The 18702-nt window shown below is 40.4% G+C and overlaps 2 protein-coding genes across 2 annotated transcripts in view; one reads left to right on the top strand and one right to left on the bottom strand.

The window, feature by feature from the left end:
* LOC143275085 (glutathione S-transferase theta-1-like) overlaps positions 1–14185 on the top strand; it is a 32199-nt gene extending 18014 nt beyond the window's left edge. The window contains exon 4 of the mRNA XM_076579153.1: positions 2833–14185. Coding sequence (XP_076435268.1) covers positions 2833–3171 — 339 coding nt within the window. The 3' untranslated portion in view covers positions 3172–14185. The remainder of the gene's footprint in view (positions 1–2832) is intronic.
* LOC143275084 (uncharacterized) overlaps positions 10900–18702 on the bottom strand; it is a 65614-nt gene continuing 57811 nt past the window's right edge. Inside the window, exon 5 of the mRNA XM_076579152.1 lies at positions 10900–18361. Coding sequence (XP_076435267.1) covers positions 17639–18361 — 723 coding nt within the window. The 3' untranslated portion in view covers positions 10900–17638. The remainder of the gene's footprint in view (positions 18362–18702) is intronic.

Genomic DNA, 18702 nt, shown 5'->3' with positions numbered 1-18702 from the left:
GAAATAATAAAAGAAAATAAATATTTGAAAGAAAAGATAACAACAAAATTTCATTGAAGACAACTTACCTTAAGTGACAGTAACTGACATACTTTTGGCTAAGCAATACATAATAAATAACATGAATAATACCTGTTTGGTGATTTAGGACAAGAGTTGTGAGAAAAAGATGCCAGTGTGGGGCCAAGATGCAGCCCTTCTTCACTCCACTGACATTGCTGAAGAAATCTGTTTCTGGTGCGCCTCAGTCATTCTGGATGAGTGTAGGCTGGGCAGGGGTCACAAATCGCGCTTGGTCCCTGCAAGTGCTGGTTTTCATGTTGTTCCAAGCTTTCAGTGGTTTTCTTGGTGCATGAAGTGATTAGTTTGTGATGCTGTATTTTTTCTTTTCAATTGTAAAAAAAAATATTTTATTACACTTTTTTGTCACAAGAGATTTACTCTTGAGTTAAATTATGGTTACTCTCCACAAGGAGAGTGTCTCACCACAGTGCAGCGCTTCCTGCTTCTTTCCCTGTTTTGTTTTTTTCAGTCTGCAAGTATATATTTGTTATGCTAGCAAAGTATTTTCTAGTTATGTATCTGTCACTTCAAGATTTTTCACTCTCATATTTAAATTTTGATTGTATAAGGAATGCTTGCATGCTAAGTTTTGCTTCTTCTTGATTTGCATGCATAAAATTTTGCTAGTGTAATTATGAGATTAGTGACACTGTTTTATGATTTTCTGCTATTCCAAACAGAATGAGTTCGTTATTTGTTGACAGTCTATCTACATTTCTCTTTAAAAAAAACTCTTCCAAAAATTTCCTGGAGGAATAAGAATATTTGCAGTTATGTAAAAGTGCCTTATCTTGTCTTATTCCCTTTGACAAAAACTACATTTATCAGCGTAAACTATACCTATGTATAAGATAGTATAAGATTCTGTTACATATATTGATTTGAAACTATTTCAGTTTAAACGTTTAGGTGTTTTTTTGTATTTTGTTCAGAACTGTTCTTTCGTCAGTTTATTCTGTTACTTTTTAGTCTTTATTGATATTTCTTTTTCCCATTAACATTGGTCAGTTCATTAGTCCTTTTACAGATCGTGGCAGGCAACAGTTTTAGACTTTCAGAGTAGGAGCAACTGACAACTCATAATGAAGGACAGACACAAAGAAAAATATCTTAAAAGCAATACCACAAATGGTCGAAAGCTTTGTGTGTAAATCAGATTGTGTCTCTATGTGTCAGAGACACTCTCTGCAGCTAGCAGTCTGGGATCACCAAAGGGTGAAGTGCCTTTACTCTGTTTGGTTGCAGTCAAGCAGTGTACCTTTGTTGTAGAGGTCCTAGAGAAAAGTTGTGCATTCTTTGGAGTTTTTGCATTTGTCTCACATGCCATACATTTGATTTGCACTAGATCACCAACATTAAGTTTCACACAAACAAAACTAACAACACACTCAGAAAAATGTAGTTTGTGGTAGTACAGACTTGACAGTCTGGCAAGGTCTGGCCATTCTACTGGGATGTAAGTCAGGTATCTGCTAAATTTCTACCATGTTGTTTAAGGTCCAGGAGTAATACAGGCATCGGTCGGGTTCACATGCATAAAAACCATTGCCAGGCCTCTCTTCTGAACCGTTAGCAAAAAATGAAATCATGTGCTTATGTCATTAATGCCAGTTAAAAGGACTTGTTTAGATTCTTTTTTAAGAATGAGCAGATAAATATACCAGGGAGTCAGACATTCAACAGCAATGTTTTTCCATCCCTGTGAACAGAATATTCTATCTGCTGTCTGTTACCAGGAAATCTTTTCTCAGTTCCTTGATGAATAAAATCAGTGCATTGAACAGATCAATATTTGGATAAGTCAGTATTGCCTCACCTTCAAGCAAATCAACTTATCTTAAATATTATGAGAGCACTGTATTTTAAGAACTGATTAAAAAAAGAAAAACAGAAAAAAACCCAAAACAAAAACAAAACATAGCTATTCAATACTGTTTCAAAATGAAAACTCCCATTATGATGAAGTCAGAAAACCCTGAACCTGTATCAGCAAAGAGCATGGTTAATGGTGTGGAGTGATGGCCTAGACTAAAGAGGTAATGCATCCACCTAGGAAGCGAGAGAATCTGACCATGCTGGTTTGAATTATGGCTCAGTCGCCGATATGTTCTCACTCTCCACTAGACCTTGATTGGTGGTCTGGACGCTAGTCATTCAGATGAGACAATAAACCAAGGTTCCATGTGCAGCATGCACTTAGCTCACATAAAAGAACCTGTGGCAACAAAAGGGTTGTCCTTGGCAAAATTCTGTAGAAAAATCCACTTTGATAGGAAAAACAAACAAACTGCATGCAGGAAAAAATACAAAAAAATGGGTAGCGTTCTCAGTGTAGTGACACACTCTCCCTGGGGAGAGCAGCCCAAATTTCACTCAGAGAAATCTGTTGTGACAAAAGAAAAGAAATACAATATACAAATACAAATACTACTGGTCATTTCTTGCTTTCTTTTTTTCTTTTTTATTCATAATTGTACAATTGTTCTTTTATTTCTGATTTTTTTTTATTAAGTAAGATACAAAGGAACATTAGTACTGAAATTAAAATTAAAAAAAAAGTTTCTCTTTTGTTTTGGAGTGTTTTTGGTTTATTCTTTCCTCTGATGAGGACCAGGTTTAAACAACCATTGATCCAAAATATAACAATCATCAGACCTGTGATATATAGATAGATATATATATATATATATATATATGTATTAATGTGTTTTGTGACAGTAATTCAATGTAGCATCACATGACATTCATTAATAAAATTTTGTTAAACAGTTGATTATTCCCAGAACCAGTGGAAAACCAGTGGATCAAGAACAAGTCAGCAAACAGAGAAAGGCTGTGCAGAAGGTGGTCCAAAAGTTGGAGAACTATTTTTTGAAAAACACACCTTTCATATCCTCACAAGTCATCACTGTGGCAGACCTCTTTGCTGCTTGTGAACTGATGCAGCTGTATGCAGTTATGGAGGAAGAGCTGTACGAAAGCAGTCCCATGATTAAAGCATGGATGAAAAGAGTACAACATGTGACTAGCCCCCTGTTTGATGAAACACACAGAATTGTGTACAGGGTGCGAGACATGTACAAAGGAATGTCCATTTCTAAGCTGTAATTTCTTCAGAAAGCCCATATATCTATCTATAGTTGCTTTTACAGTGTGTATATATACTGTATCTGTACATGCTAACATGCATGTGTTTGTATTCACAGTGGTTAATGCTTTCACTCTCAGCTGTCTGACAACCAGAATAGTGCATGGCTATGCTATATAAAGCATTTTTGTAAGTGTGTTTTTTGTTTTTTGTTGTTGTTGTTTTTCAATGAAGGAAAAGTTGTGTAGTTGTTTCTCTGCTATGATTTTTTTTTAACATGAAAGTGGAGTGAAGCAGGTAGAGCAGGTAGACAACTCCTCTGTTATTAAAATTTTGGATGAGAAATATAAAATATATGTACACCATGGTTGTCTCTTTGTCATGACATTGAGTTTGGGGTTGATGTCATGATAGTGTTGTCTGCTTGTGAATGGAGGATTTTCTGTATCATGTATGGCTTGGTTATGTTACTGTGGTGTGGTCAGAACTTGAATTGTGGAGAAAGACTAGTGATGCATGTGTTTGGGTGCTGAAGTGAATGTGTGTTCATTAAGGGATGTGCTGTGAAGGGCTCCAAAATTAGTCATTCCACTGTAGACACATAGGAGTGTATAGGTCGCAAGGATGACCTGGTTGATAGATAGACTTGGGGGTCTTTAGTGTCATGGGACACTTGATATATATTCTAAAGGAATGCGAGTCCTTGATGCTGGGATTGTCAAACTGTAGGAAAGCTGATGCTGAATTAGTAGTAAGTTCAATGTTCTCTTCGGGTCTGATAATGTTTAATTTGGTGCAGTTGATTTTTCTGAATTTTACAAATTTCAGATTTTTCTTTACAATTTACTTATGAGAACACTGGTAAGGTAAGATGAGAATTCCAAAGGGGAAAGTACATCTAAAATTGTAAGTTTTTTTTCTTCTTATTTTTTTGCCAGTTAACTGAAGCTGGTTTCTTAGGATGTTACAGGATTGTCAGCACTTGTTTTGGGACCAAATTATTTGGCCTACACAGTTGTGAGGAACTTCAACATTTGAGAAAACCTAGGAGAATAATCTTCAGATGAACTGAAAGAAAGCCACAAAATAAACATATTTTTATATGTAAAGATTTGTACCAAGATTTAAGAACAGTTTGAAAACCTAATTTGAACATTTGTCATTGTGTTTTCTTTGCATCACTGTTGAATAGAAAATGTGGACATGTTTGTTTATTCTTCTTTGTTTATCCCAGGGTTGGAGTGAAGTTAGAATGTGCATGTTGTGTGCAAGTCTACCTGTCATGTGGACTTGAATGAATACGACAGTGTGACAGCAGAGACCCTAAGAACTGTAAAGTGTTTGGTGTATTTGAATTTCCATTTGTTATCCTTCCCTAGAGCTGTTAGCTCCAACCTTCTCTTGCTTGAGAATTGAAGCAAGGGGACATAGTGTTGGAGAGACGTGTTCTTCCAGTCTAGATAATATTCTTTTCTTTTATTGTTCATTTGTTTCATAGGTAGGATGTTTGTTTTCACTCCATGTTTATATTATTTTTTCAGAAACATTTCCATTCTGCCCCCTCTATTATACGTTATTGTAAGTTTTTCTAGGGGATCCAGTCTCCATGTTTACGGGTAGTAGTTACCATTAGAGGACGTTATTTATCATTTCTTATTATCTTCTATCTAGCTTGGTTCTTCCATTCTTTGTTGTTTTTTTTCCCACGTAAAAACACCACCACCACTTTTCCCTGCAGTCTACAACAAATTGCTCCTATCTACTATCTTGTGTACAGTTTCAGATATTAAAATTTGAATAGGGCTTCTGATAGTATGTGTGTACACTTCCTTTTCTAAAATGTAATCCTGTAAAGATTTCAGGAATTATATGTGGGTACTCACTGCAGCACTTTTTTCAAAAAGAATTTTTGGATTAATATTTGGAAATCTTTATCATGATTATTCTTTTTTCCATTGGGTTTTGAGATTTCACTTTGGAAATCCTTCTAATTATTTACACATGACAAGGAACAGTGTTCATACTTTTCCATTTTTTGTTTAACTTTAGAGGTTACACTGTGAAATCTTGCCTTGTTCTTGAATGTTTTTTTGAAATCGTTAAGTTTGCTTATTACATTCTGCTGTACTTAAAGTTATTGCTGTTATTCTTATTCATTTTGTTAATAAAACTGAAATTGATAATCTATAATTGGACAGTGCCATAACTTTTCTTTCAGTTTTGAGGAACACCATGCAGGTTCTTTAACTGCCATCCATTTTTTCCTCACATATTCTTTTGTCATTTATATTGTTTGTTGAATGTGTATACATTAAATTTTTTGTATTTGAAATAACCTGGCATTGACAATTGTGGAAGAAATTGCCCTTTTAATAATTGTATTTCTATGTCTTTGAAATTTTATATTACACCATAATTCCCTGTAACCCCCTCCCCCCATCCGGTCTTAGGGCACTGACAAAACCACTTGTCTTTGGGAATGTAGCCATGGGTGACTTTGAAAAGTACCTCCTTCAGGGAAAACCCCTTGGACTCTCTGGTGAAAAGCTAATAACATATGCTCATCGATGTCAGAAAGAGAAGATGGGAGAGGCGCTGAAGAGATGGAACAGAAAAGGGTAGAGCAGAAACAAGATAAGTTAGAACTAGAGCATGAACAGAGAAAATTAGAAATGACTAATGAGTTGGAGCTAAAAAAAGCTTTCTCAGGAGACTGCTACAGACTGAACATTAGATAAACAGGAGGTTCTCATAGCAAGGATGACATTCACTTATTTCTTTTTTGTTTTGAAAATCATGCAAACTTCTGTGCAAGTCCCTAAAACAGGTGAACTCTCTTCATAGCCTCCCTTATTGAAGTGGGTGAAGGTGAATTAAAAAGTGGAATTACTCAAAATGTTCCAATGCACAGATGAAGGTTTCTGCGAGAATTACAGTCAGGCAAACCAGATAATCGTGAGTCGTTTGCTGCACTCCCCATTCAAATCCGTCATTTGTTTGATCAGTGTCCGGCCCTCAGGATTTTGAATAACTTCACTATGTCCATTTGAGAGAGCAGATCCTTCAGAGCATATCAAAGGATCTGGCTGTCTTTCTTAAGGAAAGATTGATTGATTCTGCTTATAACATATTCCATCTCACTGACCAGTACAGGAATGCACACCCAGAAAAAAAGGTGGTGAGAAAGGACTCGTCTTACCCTTCTGTTTTGGAGGCAGGTCAAAGCCCACATCTTAGTGGACACCAGTATTCCAGAGGCAGTCGTGGAAACTTTCATACATGACCTAGAGTTTCCAGTTTCGATCATGGTGATCACACTCATGATTACTCTCATAAAAATCATCAAACTTTTGGAAATCAATTCTGAGGTTCTCCCTGTGGTGGAAAATCGAACCCTGATGGAAACACAGATTGCAGTGGGTTTTAGAATCATGGTGGCTTTTCATATCGTGGTGCAAACTCAAATCACAGACACACATCCTCTGCTGCAGATGTTTCTTGTTGGAACTGCGGATGCAAATTTCACAGATATAGTAATTGTCCTGGTCTGCAATCCAGTACTGAAAATGAGGCCTCACAGATGCAAAGTGGAGACCCGTTTTCAGGATCCTCATCATGCACTGGTCTTTCATGATTCCACATCAGGGTTGCGTATCGAAAAATACATTGTTAATTGTTTTGATGCCATCCTTTGAGAGACAGTGGCTGTACCACTGCTGTTGTGAGACAGGCTTAAGTTCTTCCTGGACAATTCATAGGAAAAGTCAAAAACTGGGTCATTTAGAGAGAAAATGGAGAGTGAGAAAATGGTGATCTCTCTTTGCCAGTATTCATGTGTCTACTCACCTAGACTTGCCTGTGTAATTGAAGACCCTGTGGCAGATCTCATTCTTGGAAACTTACTGGGAGTCACTACAGTTCTTGGTGTCAGAGTGGAACTTTTGTCCTGTGCAATGTCAGCATGAGGCAATGAACAAAACAAGTTTGAATCCACTATCTACCCTTGATGTTTCACCATCTCATCTTTCATAATTTCAAATGGAAGATAATATGATGGAACATTCATTCAAAATGTTGTCACTACTTTCCCAGATGATTGTGAAAGGATTTCATGTGATAGAATCAAAACTGGATGTGAGATTGCACAGAAAAATACTTGAAGACTGGAACAAACATTATGCAGACCACAAACTAATGTTCACCAGTGAAGGGACTATAGAAAAATGTTCATATCAACATGCTTAAAAAGTATGGTGAATGTACAAATGTGTCCAGTGTTTCTACAATGCATGTGTCAGGATCAAATGTATGTGCCTCTGATGTGTTTCACATTTTACCTGATATTGCCAGGAGTTGTACCTAATATTACTGATACTGCTGTGGAATTTTTTTTTTCAGAGATGTGTGTGTGGTATGAGACTGATTTTGCTTCAATTTTTTACATGTGTGAAATCTGGGAATGTACTGGAAAGTGTTGGTATTTGCATTTGCCATTCTATATTTTGTCTGTTTCAGGTCCTACAAAGATACTTGAAAATTTTTTATGATGGTTTGAATTATCATAAATGCTTACTATATTTTGATTGATGATTATACTGTAATTGAGGGGAAGTGTTGATTGTTAGAAAGTTGAAAGCTCTTGATATACTGTGTGGCTAATGTGCAAGGCTTGTACAAAGTAATCTAAGAGTTGTGTAGCATGTATTGTAGGCTTATCTGGGGGGAATGTCACTGAGATGGCATGGGAGATGGAGCAGCACAATTATAAAAAAAAAATATATATATATGATTTGATATTGATAAGAAATATGATTATGTTTATATACTGACTTTTTGAACCCCCAAATAAAACATCATTATGGATTTCTGCAGAGTCCATAATACAATAATTTCTTCCATTTTGTATGGACAAACTGGCCATCAGCCATTTTTTATTTTGGTTGGAGTCATACTCCATACCTTCTTTGTCAAGGAAAAACAACAACACAAAACAAACACCATGTAGATTATTTCCTTCCTGTCCCTCTTTTATCAGATAGACTTCCAGTTTATTGTAAGTGAAGTCATTACCTTTCCATAGTTCCTTTTCACTTTCACTCGTTGGATTGAAAGACTCTGAATTATAATTCGTAGAAATATTAATGATGTGTTACACTACAACCTCTTTTTCACATCGTTACTTTGTGTGTCTGTTCAATGCATTTTTTTCTAGGTTAACAGACATGTGTTTACTTGATTGGTTGTATTAAAAAAAATAATCATTGAACATTTCAAGTGTCATAGTCGTTAGTGATAAAACTTAATGGACTGACAACTGGACAAGCATGGCACATTATCTTTGAGCATAGGTATACTGTTTTGTGGTTAAAGTGTAAATAATGGCAGTAGTTACTGACACTTGTGGACCAAGATAAGGACTGACAGAAGACACATCATTTGGGTACACACACACACACACCCATGCACACACACACACACACACACACACACACACAAATGATTACAGTATCTTTGGGTCCTTGGATCCACTCGTTGTTGTATACACTGAAGTAAACACTGCAAATGGTAAAACCCACACCCCCTTGGGTCCAGGGCTCTGCACCTTGTAGAATACACTGAAGTAAACACTGCAAACTGTAAAACTATCACTTTCTTGGGATCTTAGGGTCCATGCCTCGTAGAATACACTGAACTAAACACCACAAATGGTAAAATCCACACTATTTTGGGGTCCTGGGCTCCGTTCCGTGTAGAATGCACTGAAATAAACAATAAAAACAGTAAAATTCATACTCTCTTTGGGTCCTGTCTCCATTCCTCCTAGAATACACTGAAGTAAACTCCACAACAGGAGAAGTTTGCTGTCATAATACAATACACTGAAGTAAACACTGCAAATGGTAAAAGTTTACTGTTTGTGCAGCTTACTGTTGTTTATTCCACAAAAAGTGGAGCCCAGGACCCCAAGAGAGTATTAACCTCCACCACTCAAACCACATACATTGTGAGTATCATTTTAACATGGATTAGTTTTTACACCACTATATTAATGTACAAATGCATGCGTGTATGTGTGTGTGAATATAATATGTATGTGTTTAATATATGGATAGTATTTTGATTTTACCCTGAAAGATTTTATTATAAGGGAGTTATGTCTGTATACTTGTGTGTGTATTGCATGAGGATATTTCTTTATGGCCTGTGTTGTCCTATGCTCCCCACACTTTCACCCCTTTTGCCGTTAACCACTACCCCTCTCCAGGCCCTCTCCTCTTACCCCCAACCCCTTTTTCAAGTTATTGCTCTCTCATGCCCCAGCTCCATCCTTCCCACATACCACCACTGTTCATCTCCCAGCTTATCCACCCTAAAACCCAGTTCTCTCACCCCAGCCTTAACTTCCTCACACACCCCTTCTTTTCTTGAAACCATATCCATGTACATGGTCTAAATGTATAGATTGTTTTTTCATGCATTCCAACATGTATAAGAGTGTGTCTGTGTGTATGTATGCATGGGTAGGTGGGTGGGCGTGTCTGCGTGGTTTGGAATTGTGCATGTGTGCTAGTAGTTAGCTTACAGATAAAATGCTTTGTATGCAGCATATTTTCTTTGACCTGCCCAGGTTTACATGATCATAGCTCACTGAATGCTGTTTAACCAACTGGAAGCTTTTATTTCTGTACCCCAGCATGTAGAAGCTGTACTCCAGCAAAAATTGAAGTCATGATTTGACAACTGTTGTTTTCATCTCTCTCTCTCTCTCTCTCTCTATATATATATATATATCTAACTTTATTTCAGAGAACCCACCCCCACCCCCCGCACCCCTGTGGTGATGCCCCGCCTTCTGTGCTAGGAATTTCCTTTTTTCTATCACTCTCTTTGTGTTTGCCTTTTTACTTCTTTCACTGTTGTCTCTTTTTCTGCCTTCCCAGTCCATTCCCGTTTCTTTTTTCAAGCAAGCCTTGACATTTTTTTCTCTTTTCCACAGTCTGTGATGTACTATCTGTGCTGCTTTGCTCTGACGATTAGATAGTGAGACTGTAAACACTTGGATGGGCTTTAGCTGCCCATTCTGCAATGTTATTTGCCTATATGGCCCTTTTTATGTATTTTTTGCTTGGCTTTGTTTTTTTCATTTTTTCCTGATTTTTTTGTAATCTGGGGATGATAAATTAATTGGAATGGCTGGTGTCCTCAGCATGGCCTAGTCTTATTTGCCCGAAGAAGCTAAATGGTTGGGATACTGTGTCATGAACTGTGTTTTATGGGTTTGTCTTAGTGGATTTTTTTGTAGATGTGACAGTTGTGTGTTGATGCAGTTGAGCATTTGTATGGTTTGACAGTCCTGACATGGCCCTGTGCAGTTGGCTGAACTATAAGCAACAAGAATCAGTTCAAAGAAAACCATAATATACAGCAAACATGGCTCTGACAAATATTTAACCCATTCAGTGAAAAGTTTGTGATGGTAATGGTTGACAAAAAAAGTTGTTACATTCCAGTTTTACCCTCAATATACAAGTGCATAAACATGGCTGTGGGGGAATCCAACACGACAGTTCTCTAACAATCACAATTACAGTTGACTAATCACAGGTAAAGTCCAGGAAAGAGAGAATGATGTGGGCAGGTTCTTCAATCCTTATGATGCTAACAGACCAACTTGTGCTTTTTGACAATCTACGCTCATAGTCATTAGAACTAAACAACACCAGTAACATCAACATGTTTGGACAACATAAGCATAACACTTTAATTCAAACCATTTGAATGCACACATTCATGCATGCACACTCATTTGCACGTGCGCGCATGCACGCACACACACACACACATTTACACAGATATTTGCTCATTCCATTATTGCTCTTTGCAACAGAAACAACTTTAAATCATATCAGGAAATCTTACTTTCAACTATTTCCAACTTTCTAATGTGTGTGAAACAGTAAATAAGGAGTAGAAACAGATACGTCAATACTTTTAATGAATTAACAGTGAAATCATTAGGTGTCATAAACAGTGAAATCACAGTGAAATCATTACGTGTCATAAACTAGACTAAGATCTATTGAGATCTCGTAACATACACATATGCACACATACATACACATGTGCATGGAAGCACCTTTCTGTACTCCATGCATTATACACACAGTACTTGTTATTTTAGAGGAACACAGTGTGACAAACATTTGGCAAGCAAGTGAATGGAAGAATACTGTGATGGGTTAAGTCATTGAATTATTCAGGCCACAACTGTCTCGGAAGTTGTATTCACACACACACACACTATACAAAGTACAGTAAGTAAATACTAAAATAGATAAAAGAAACATTTTAAAAGGCAAGTTTTTTTCTAAGAAAATATTGAAAATTTCATCTTGATACAATGATGAAACCATACAGTATATTTCTCCATTACATGATAAAATTTATGTTACAGTGGGAACTAAGCAGTAAATAAAAGTCATGAAGGTGTAGGAGGTGCTCCTTTATCAATATTCTATGTCTATCACCCCTTGCCACACGCATTCTGCTCATTATTATTATAATTATTATTTTCAAAAAATATATTAATGTCCTATTTGAACGTCCTAAATTATTGCACCTATTGGTTACATTTTCATTGCTTCTGGGCAAAAACGAAAAAAGCAAGTTTAGTGACTGAATCTGCATCGAAATTGAGTAAAATAATGTACAAAACAAGAGAAGCAACGCCTTCAAAACTCACTTGTTGCATGCACTTACTACAACGAATGAATCACACACACACACAAATTCAATGCAGAACACTCTGGCAAAATGACACAATTATGTTACCTTGACTTCTAAATTTACACAGCACTGATGTTCTAGTGGCACACCATAGTGATCGAAAATTGGATGAAAAAATCCAGTTTGCATTTTCCAAAAAGGCCATTTTGTAATGCTGACCTTGTTTCTTTTCACAGATTTTGTTTTCACCATGACCAATGATTGTAGTAAGTTTACTAAAGATTATATGAAACTTGACCTCTTTTGCATGTATAAATGTTTCCTATCAATATGATATGCCAGATTGACCTAAACCTTTCACCACAGATAAAACCCAAGGACTGGCTCATCACACGCGACTCTGATGCCATAATTTCATCAGTGACTGTAACTGACGAACTTTCTTCTGACCATTCTGCTGTTATTTTCTCGCCTAATTCTTCAAAACCTACCAGAACAACAACAACAACAAACAAACAAAAAAAGGAAAAAAAAAGAGAAAAAGGGCCATTACACGTCGCAACCTTAAATCTATCAACATTAAAACTTTCTCTTTTCAAGCTGCTGAACACCTTTCCAAAGCTTCTTCCTGTACCGACGTCTCTATACATTACAACACTGTCCTCTTTCAACAGCTGGATGTACATGCACCCCCCACTACCCGCATGATCCCTGATAGGCCTTCCACCCTTGGCATACACAAGACATTCACACTGCGAAATACAAGCGTCGACAATTAGAACGGCGGTGGCGATCAACAAAACTGCAAGTCCATAATCAAATCTTACGAAAACAAACATACGGTCTCATCAGCGAAGACAAACTTCTTTTCTTCTCAAGTTCTCGGTGCCTCATCCACCAAATCTCTTTATTCCATCATATCAAATCTTCTTGGTACTGCAAAAAAGACTCCTCTTCCTTCTGCGTAAACTTTATCTGAACTCCCCAATGTTTTCTCCTCTTTCTTTTTCGATAACGTCCAATTTATTCGTACCAGCTTGGTTCCAAACGCCTTTCTGCTCATCCTGATCCCCTTGCAGTTCAACGGCACTCCTCTCCATTCCTTCAATCCCTTGTCTGAAACAGAAGTCCACGAAATTCTGAAAGGAATGACAATACAATCCTGTGAGCTCGATACTATACCAGCCTCTGTCTTTTCCCAGCGTGTCTCATAGCTTCTCCCCCAAATCACCAATAATGTCAACTCATTCCTCATCACTGGAACTTTTCCATCCACTTTCAAAACTGCAATTGTCCGGGCTCTTCTGAAGAAACCCAACCTTTACTCGAACATTTTGAAAAACTATCGACCAGTTTCTTACCTTCCTTTCCTGTCCAAACTTCTTGAAAAAGCCGTCCTGAAGCAGCTCAACAACCACCTTTGTTTCAACAATCTCCTCCACTCTTTTCAGTCTGCCTACCATAGCACGGAAACCACTCTCCTCCACATCCTGAATAATCTACTGCTAGCGTCCGACTCGGGGAAAAAAAATTCCCTTCTCACTCTTCTCGACTTGTCAGCCGCCTTTGACACGATAGACCATCCAATCCTTCTTTCCCGCCTTCATTTTACATTTGATATCAACGGCATTGCTCTCAGCTGGTTTGAATCATATCTCGCCGGCCGATTCCAGTATGTCATAGTTGATATTTGTCAGTCTGAACCCGTTAAAGTAAAAACACACGAGTCCCACAGGGATCTGTTTTAGGGCCTGTGCTCTTCACACTGTACACAGCTCCTCTCGCTATCAACCACCACAGTGTCAGTCATCATTCTTATGCTGATGACACTCAACTTAAGTTGCCTTTGGCACTGCTCACGATTTCGAGTAAAAGTCAGATGTGCATGCGCATGATCCAAGATGGCCACGGAACTTTCCAGTGGTCTGTTGGTTTGCATGGGGAGACCCAGTAAGGAAATCCCCTTAGAACCATCAGCCATTGTCACACGGAAATTCCTGAGATAAAAGTTGATGAATGGGTTCTCTGAACGCCAGAAGGCTGCTTCCAGAACTTGTCAAAGAGCCAGAGTGCTGAAACGCTACTGAAGTGACAATGGCTCACACTCCATGTGCATTCAGATTCACGCGGCTATTGCGTCTCCAGGCCTGAGGGACCTGAGAGACCCAAAGAGACAAAGTACCAGCTGCCATGTCTTTCTTGTAGTTCTTGCAGTTGATCGAGATGAGAAGTCGTCTCTGAGAGGAACGTCTGCTGTGAGATTTACCCCACATGTATTTGTGACACCTAGTTGGACATAACTGCCGATCCTCATGCTCCTTGGATACCAGATAAAAGTTTGATCCCCAGAGAGTGGGAGACCACCTCTGGGTATATTCTAGCCTGAAAATTGAATGACAGTGGAAGGTCTGTTCTGAGGGGATACATTCAGACAATGTTTCTCACTCCTATGCTTACCAGTGGCCATCAAAAGGAGGAAGGTAGTTTTGAGGGTGAGGAAATTGGAAAGCTAGTTTCATGCTAAAAAGGTTGGTAGGTGGGACCCTGTATTCCGTGCCCTAGTACAGCCATTTGCGCCCACAGTAATTTTATACATAGACTGATTTCCCGACCTCTTCCAACCCCAAACCTGAGTCTGGTGACAGAGAGGCTGTCCAAGGGGTAGAAGGATTCAAGTCTGGTGGAGGCGACGCGGACCACAAAGCAGCCATACATGCAGGTGGAGCAACTGAGGGTTCGAATACGGGACGCATGACTGGGGCCGTCTCAGCAGATCTGTTTTGACCATGAGTTGCAGAGAAAAAAATTTGAGTGAGAGCCAGCAGATCACCAAGGTTGGCTGGCCTTTTGGGTGTGATTGGGATGTGCTGTGTCTTTCCAACTTGGCGTTCCGAACCACCTTGAACAGAACCAAAAATGGAGGAAAAGTGTAAGCGATCAGGTTGCGCCAGTTGAAGGACAGAGCATCCACTGCCCATGTATACAGGTCTGATACTCCAAAGACATTAATCGGCAGTCTCTTGCGGTCTTCGGCGCAACAGGTCCTCAATCGGTCGGAACTACACCCACATCCCCGAAGGATGCCTTTGTCGAAGGTCCATTCCATGTGAAGGAAACTCTTGGACCTGTTGCAGGTGTTGGCAAAGATGTTGGCCTTGCTCACTGTGAGTTTTGACGAGAGAGTGATGCCCCAGTTGTGGTACCAATGGGGGAGGATCTCGGCCCGCTGGGAGAAGTTCATCGAGTTTGCCCCCTCCCGACCCCCCCCGCCCCCCCTCCAACCCCCCCTCCTTTTTTTTTTCTTGTTTGTTTACGTAACAGACCACTGTCATGTTGTCCATAAACTACCAGATGGTCTTGCTGGAGGCTTCCTCTCCGCAGAAGTGGAGAAGAGCCATGAGAACACCTTTGAATTCCAGAATGTTGATGTGCTGTTTGCACTCCTCCGAGGACCAAGTCCCCGACACATGGAGTGTGACTATGAGTGCTGCCTAGCCCATGGTAGATGCATCTGAGAAGAGCACTACCTTCAAGGGTCACTGACCCTTGGATCTCTTGGAAGGGAATAACTTGTCCAGATAGGAGGGAGGTAAGGTTGAACTTCGGTGTCAAACCCGTCAACGGACTGATGAGATGACAACCCAGAACAGAACTGTCATTCACTGGTTCCCCTCCCCCTCTTCCACAGAGGAAACCTGCTGGATAGCGGGGTCGCCAACCATGAGTCAGTCTCCCACAAAGGGCGGAGGTGGTCACATAGCAAAAGGGTCTCCTGTCTCTCCCATCTACTGACCAATGAGGGAAACCCCAGACCTCGCCCTCCTGTAGATGCCAGGAGAGGGGGCTGATGGGGTAGCGGGTAGAAGGTACACATGACCAGTACCCATCCCGTGAGGATACTGGGGTGCTCTGACCTGGGGTGGGTTGACTGAGAGGTGCCCACACGAGGCCAGTGCTTTCTCCCACACACAGGGAAGTGAGAAAGAGGACTGAACATGGGAGGGGGAAAGTGCCTCAAAGTGTCTCGGTGCACTGCTGGGAGTAAAGGGTGGTCGCCACGTCCCGCTGAATAGAAATATCCCGCCCCACCTGAGCAGTGGCAACTATATTATGGGCACGAGCCCCACCTGAGCCACCCTCCAGCTGGAAAGACATGGGGTATGAGGCACGACCTTGCTCCCCCTCAGTCCACTTCCTGACCGACGTTTAAGAACACACACACTCACAATGTCTCAAGATCCCACGCTTCAAGCCCCGCCGCCCTCCCCCCCAAACCCCCACGCCCCCAAAAAAGGAAAGTGAGGTTATCAATATAGAGCGAGCAAAATGATATATTTTCAGATAAAAAATATAGAATAGTACTGAAGCAAACAACGCCAAAGAAACCCAGTAAAAAGTCGAAAAAAGGTTGTGGCGAGAGAGAGAGAGAGAGAGAGCTAAAACCTGATAGACTTGTCAAGTCGACCATTGGTCAAAGGAATTACTCTTCAGCGCTCAAGGCTGGAAATTGCGCCAATTGGCTGAACAGATGATGGGCCTGGCAGAGGTATGTTTGTGCTGTTCGCAGCGAACTTTGGCCAACAGAGCAAATCGATAGTTCTAATTTGCATAAGTTTGACACGGTACAGTATATGACACGAAACACTGCATCACATAAGTCTATATAGTTGAAACGACAGGAGACCATGTCTGAGATTCCTCAAGAACGGTCACTTTTTCATAACCGAAGACCATAAGACTGAACTTCTAGACAAAGATAACAACAAAGACCGTGGTTTAACATCCACACAGCCTCTCTTCGAGTTTATCCGTATTGTCTTTGTTTTGTAACACGAATGCATCGCTTTGTAACCTTACGTTCGTATTCTCGTCCCTCAGGGAGAATGCAGTATCTTTTCGTATTAAAAAAAAAAAAAGAGGTTTATCCATGCAGCTACCAATTGTATCACTCCAAAGCAGCAATTTGAAGGTCGTCCTTGTTTTTCGTTTTCGTCGATACGGTAATACTATGGCCGGAACAAATACCTTAGAAGAAATTAAAGCTTTATTTTCACTTCAGCAAGCATTGCTGGTGTCTGAGGGACTGGATGACACAGAAACAGCAATGACTGTGTTGTGCAGGACCAGGAAATAACACCCTCATTATCGCCATCATGCCACGGAGGTGTTTTTTTTTTTTTTTTTTTTTCTCTACCCCATCATCTGCACCGTTTCAGTGGCATTACTCCCACGCCGCTCATTTAGATTCCCCCATACACGGCCACAGAGTTTTGTCTAAAAGCAAAGTAGTTTACAAAAACAATGTTTTCCATCACTGGAATCGTCATAATTCTTTCTTCAGGAACAGATTTGTGATGTCCCCAAATTCACTTGTCTGCTATCCCATCTACTGTCTGTTTGCTGACGTTCCCCTGCCTTTTCCAAATTCTGTCACATCAGATCTTTTCATCAAAATGTTCGCCATTGGATGGCACCAACAATCAAGCAATGCAGGGCGCGGTTCCACTCCCGGATTTGACAAGGTGATTTCCACCCAGTTTCACGTGTTCCTTCTCCAGGTGTGATCTGTGATACCGAAACCTCTCAGCAATACGTCATAGCGGACAGTAAGCAATCGATAATACGTGCGCACACGCTCGTGTGCATGAACATTTTTCTTATTTGCTGTTTCATTATCTATCCATTTATAACAGGACCAGTGTCGCACAGCAAGCCATGTCACAGATTTTGGAGTTACAATTATTATGTGTCAGGTCAGCGTCATTCTCCTTCGACCTCGGCATAAGGAAACGATACATTATCATAAATGCTCATCTTGGAGGAAGATTGCTGCTCAAAAGTCATAGGACGGCGTGCAGAGGGATATTGTAAAGGAGCAGGCTCGGGCACATTCACCTCAACACTGTGAACACTCCCACTGAAGTTGGCACCCTTGACAGAGGTGGCCAGGGAGGGAGAACTGCGTGCGAGCATGGGCATACCTTCTGCCGGGTTGTCATAGTCGTCATCTTCCTGGTAGGGCCGTCCGCTCTGGTACTGCAACCCCTGGGTCTGGATTTTGTAGCTGCTGAAGGAGGAGGAGGTCTGCGTCGTACCTACGCTACTTCCTGTTCCCATACCAACACCCATTCCTCCAATGTGGCTTCCGCTTCCAACGCCACTAAGTCCACTTGCACCTCCCCCACCTGTTCCACTGAGACTGCCGGTGGCACTGGTGAAGACGGATGACTGCTGAGATGACATGGACGGGGACGGGGAGTGCTGCATAGGGACAGGGTAGCGTTGGACTTGGGCGTAAGTCACAGACTGGGCTGACGACGGCTGCTGCACCTGTACTCTGATGTGATGCGGCTGCTGTTGCAACTGCTGCTGGTGTTTGTGTTGCTGTTGACGCGACAGGTGCTGGCGCTGGAGCTCCAGCTGCTGTCTCTGGCGGTGGATGTCAGTGTCCTCCAGTTGTCGGTGACCTGCATGCTGGCTGGCCTGCAGTGGAAAAGAGCACAGACATCACCAGCACAACCCCATTTCACACCACTCATCTTCCTTAATGCTCAGTCATTAACAATAAATCAATAAATGAATGAATGAATGAGAAAAAAAAGTATCTGAGTAATGTATGATTTTCCGTGCATTTGTGAGTGTGTGCAACGAGCAGGTTGTGTGTGTGTGTGTGTGTGTGTGTGTGTGTGTGTGTGCGTGCGTGCGTGTGTAAGTGTGTTTGTGTCTGTGTGTCCGCACATTCGAGTGTCTTGTGTGTATTGAAAGAGAGAGTCTGCATTCAAATCTATCACCAATGCAATAATGACTAATTGGCCATTCTGATC

This window comes from Babylonia areolata, chromosome 29 (genome assembly GCF_041734735.1).
Source record: "Babylonia areolata isolate BAREFJ2019XMU chromosome 29, ASM4173473v1, whole genome shotgun sequence".
Classification (NCBI taxonomy): Eukaryota; Metazoa; Mollusca; class Gastropoda; order Neogastropoda; family Buccinidae; genus Babylonia; species Babylonia areolata.
This window is presented reverse-complemented; position numbering and strand designations above follow the sequence as displayed.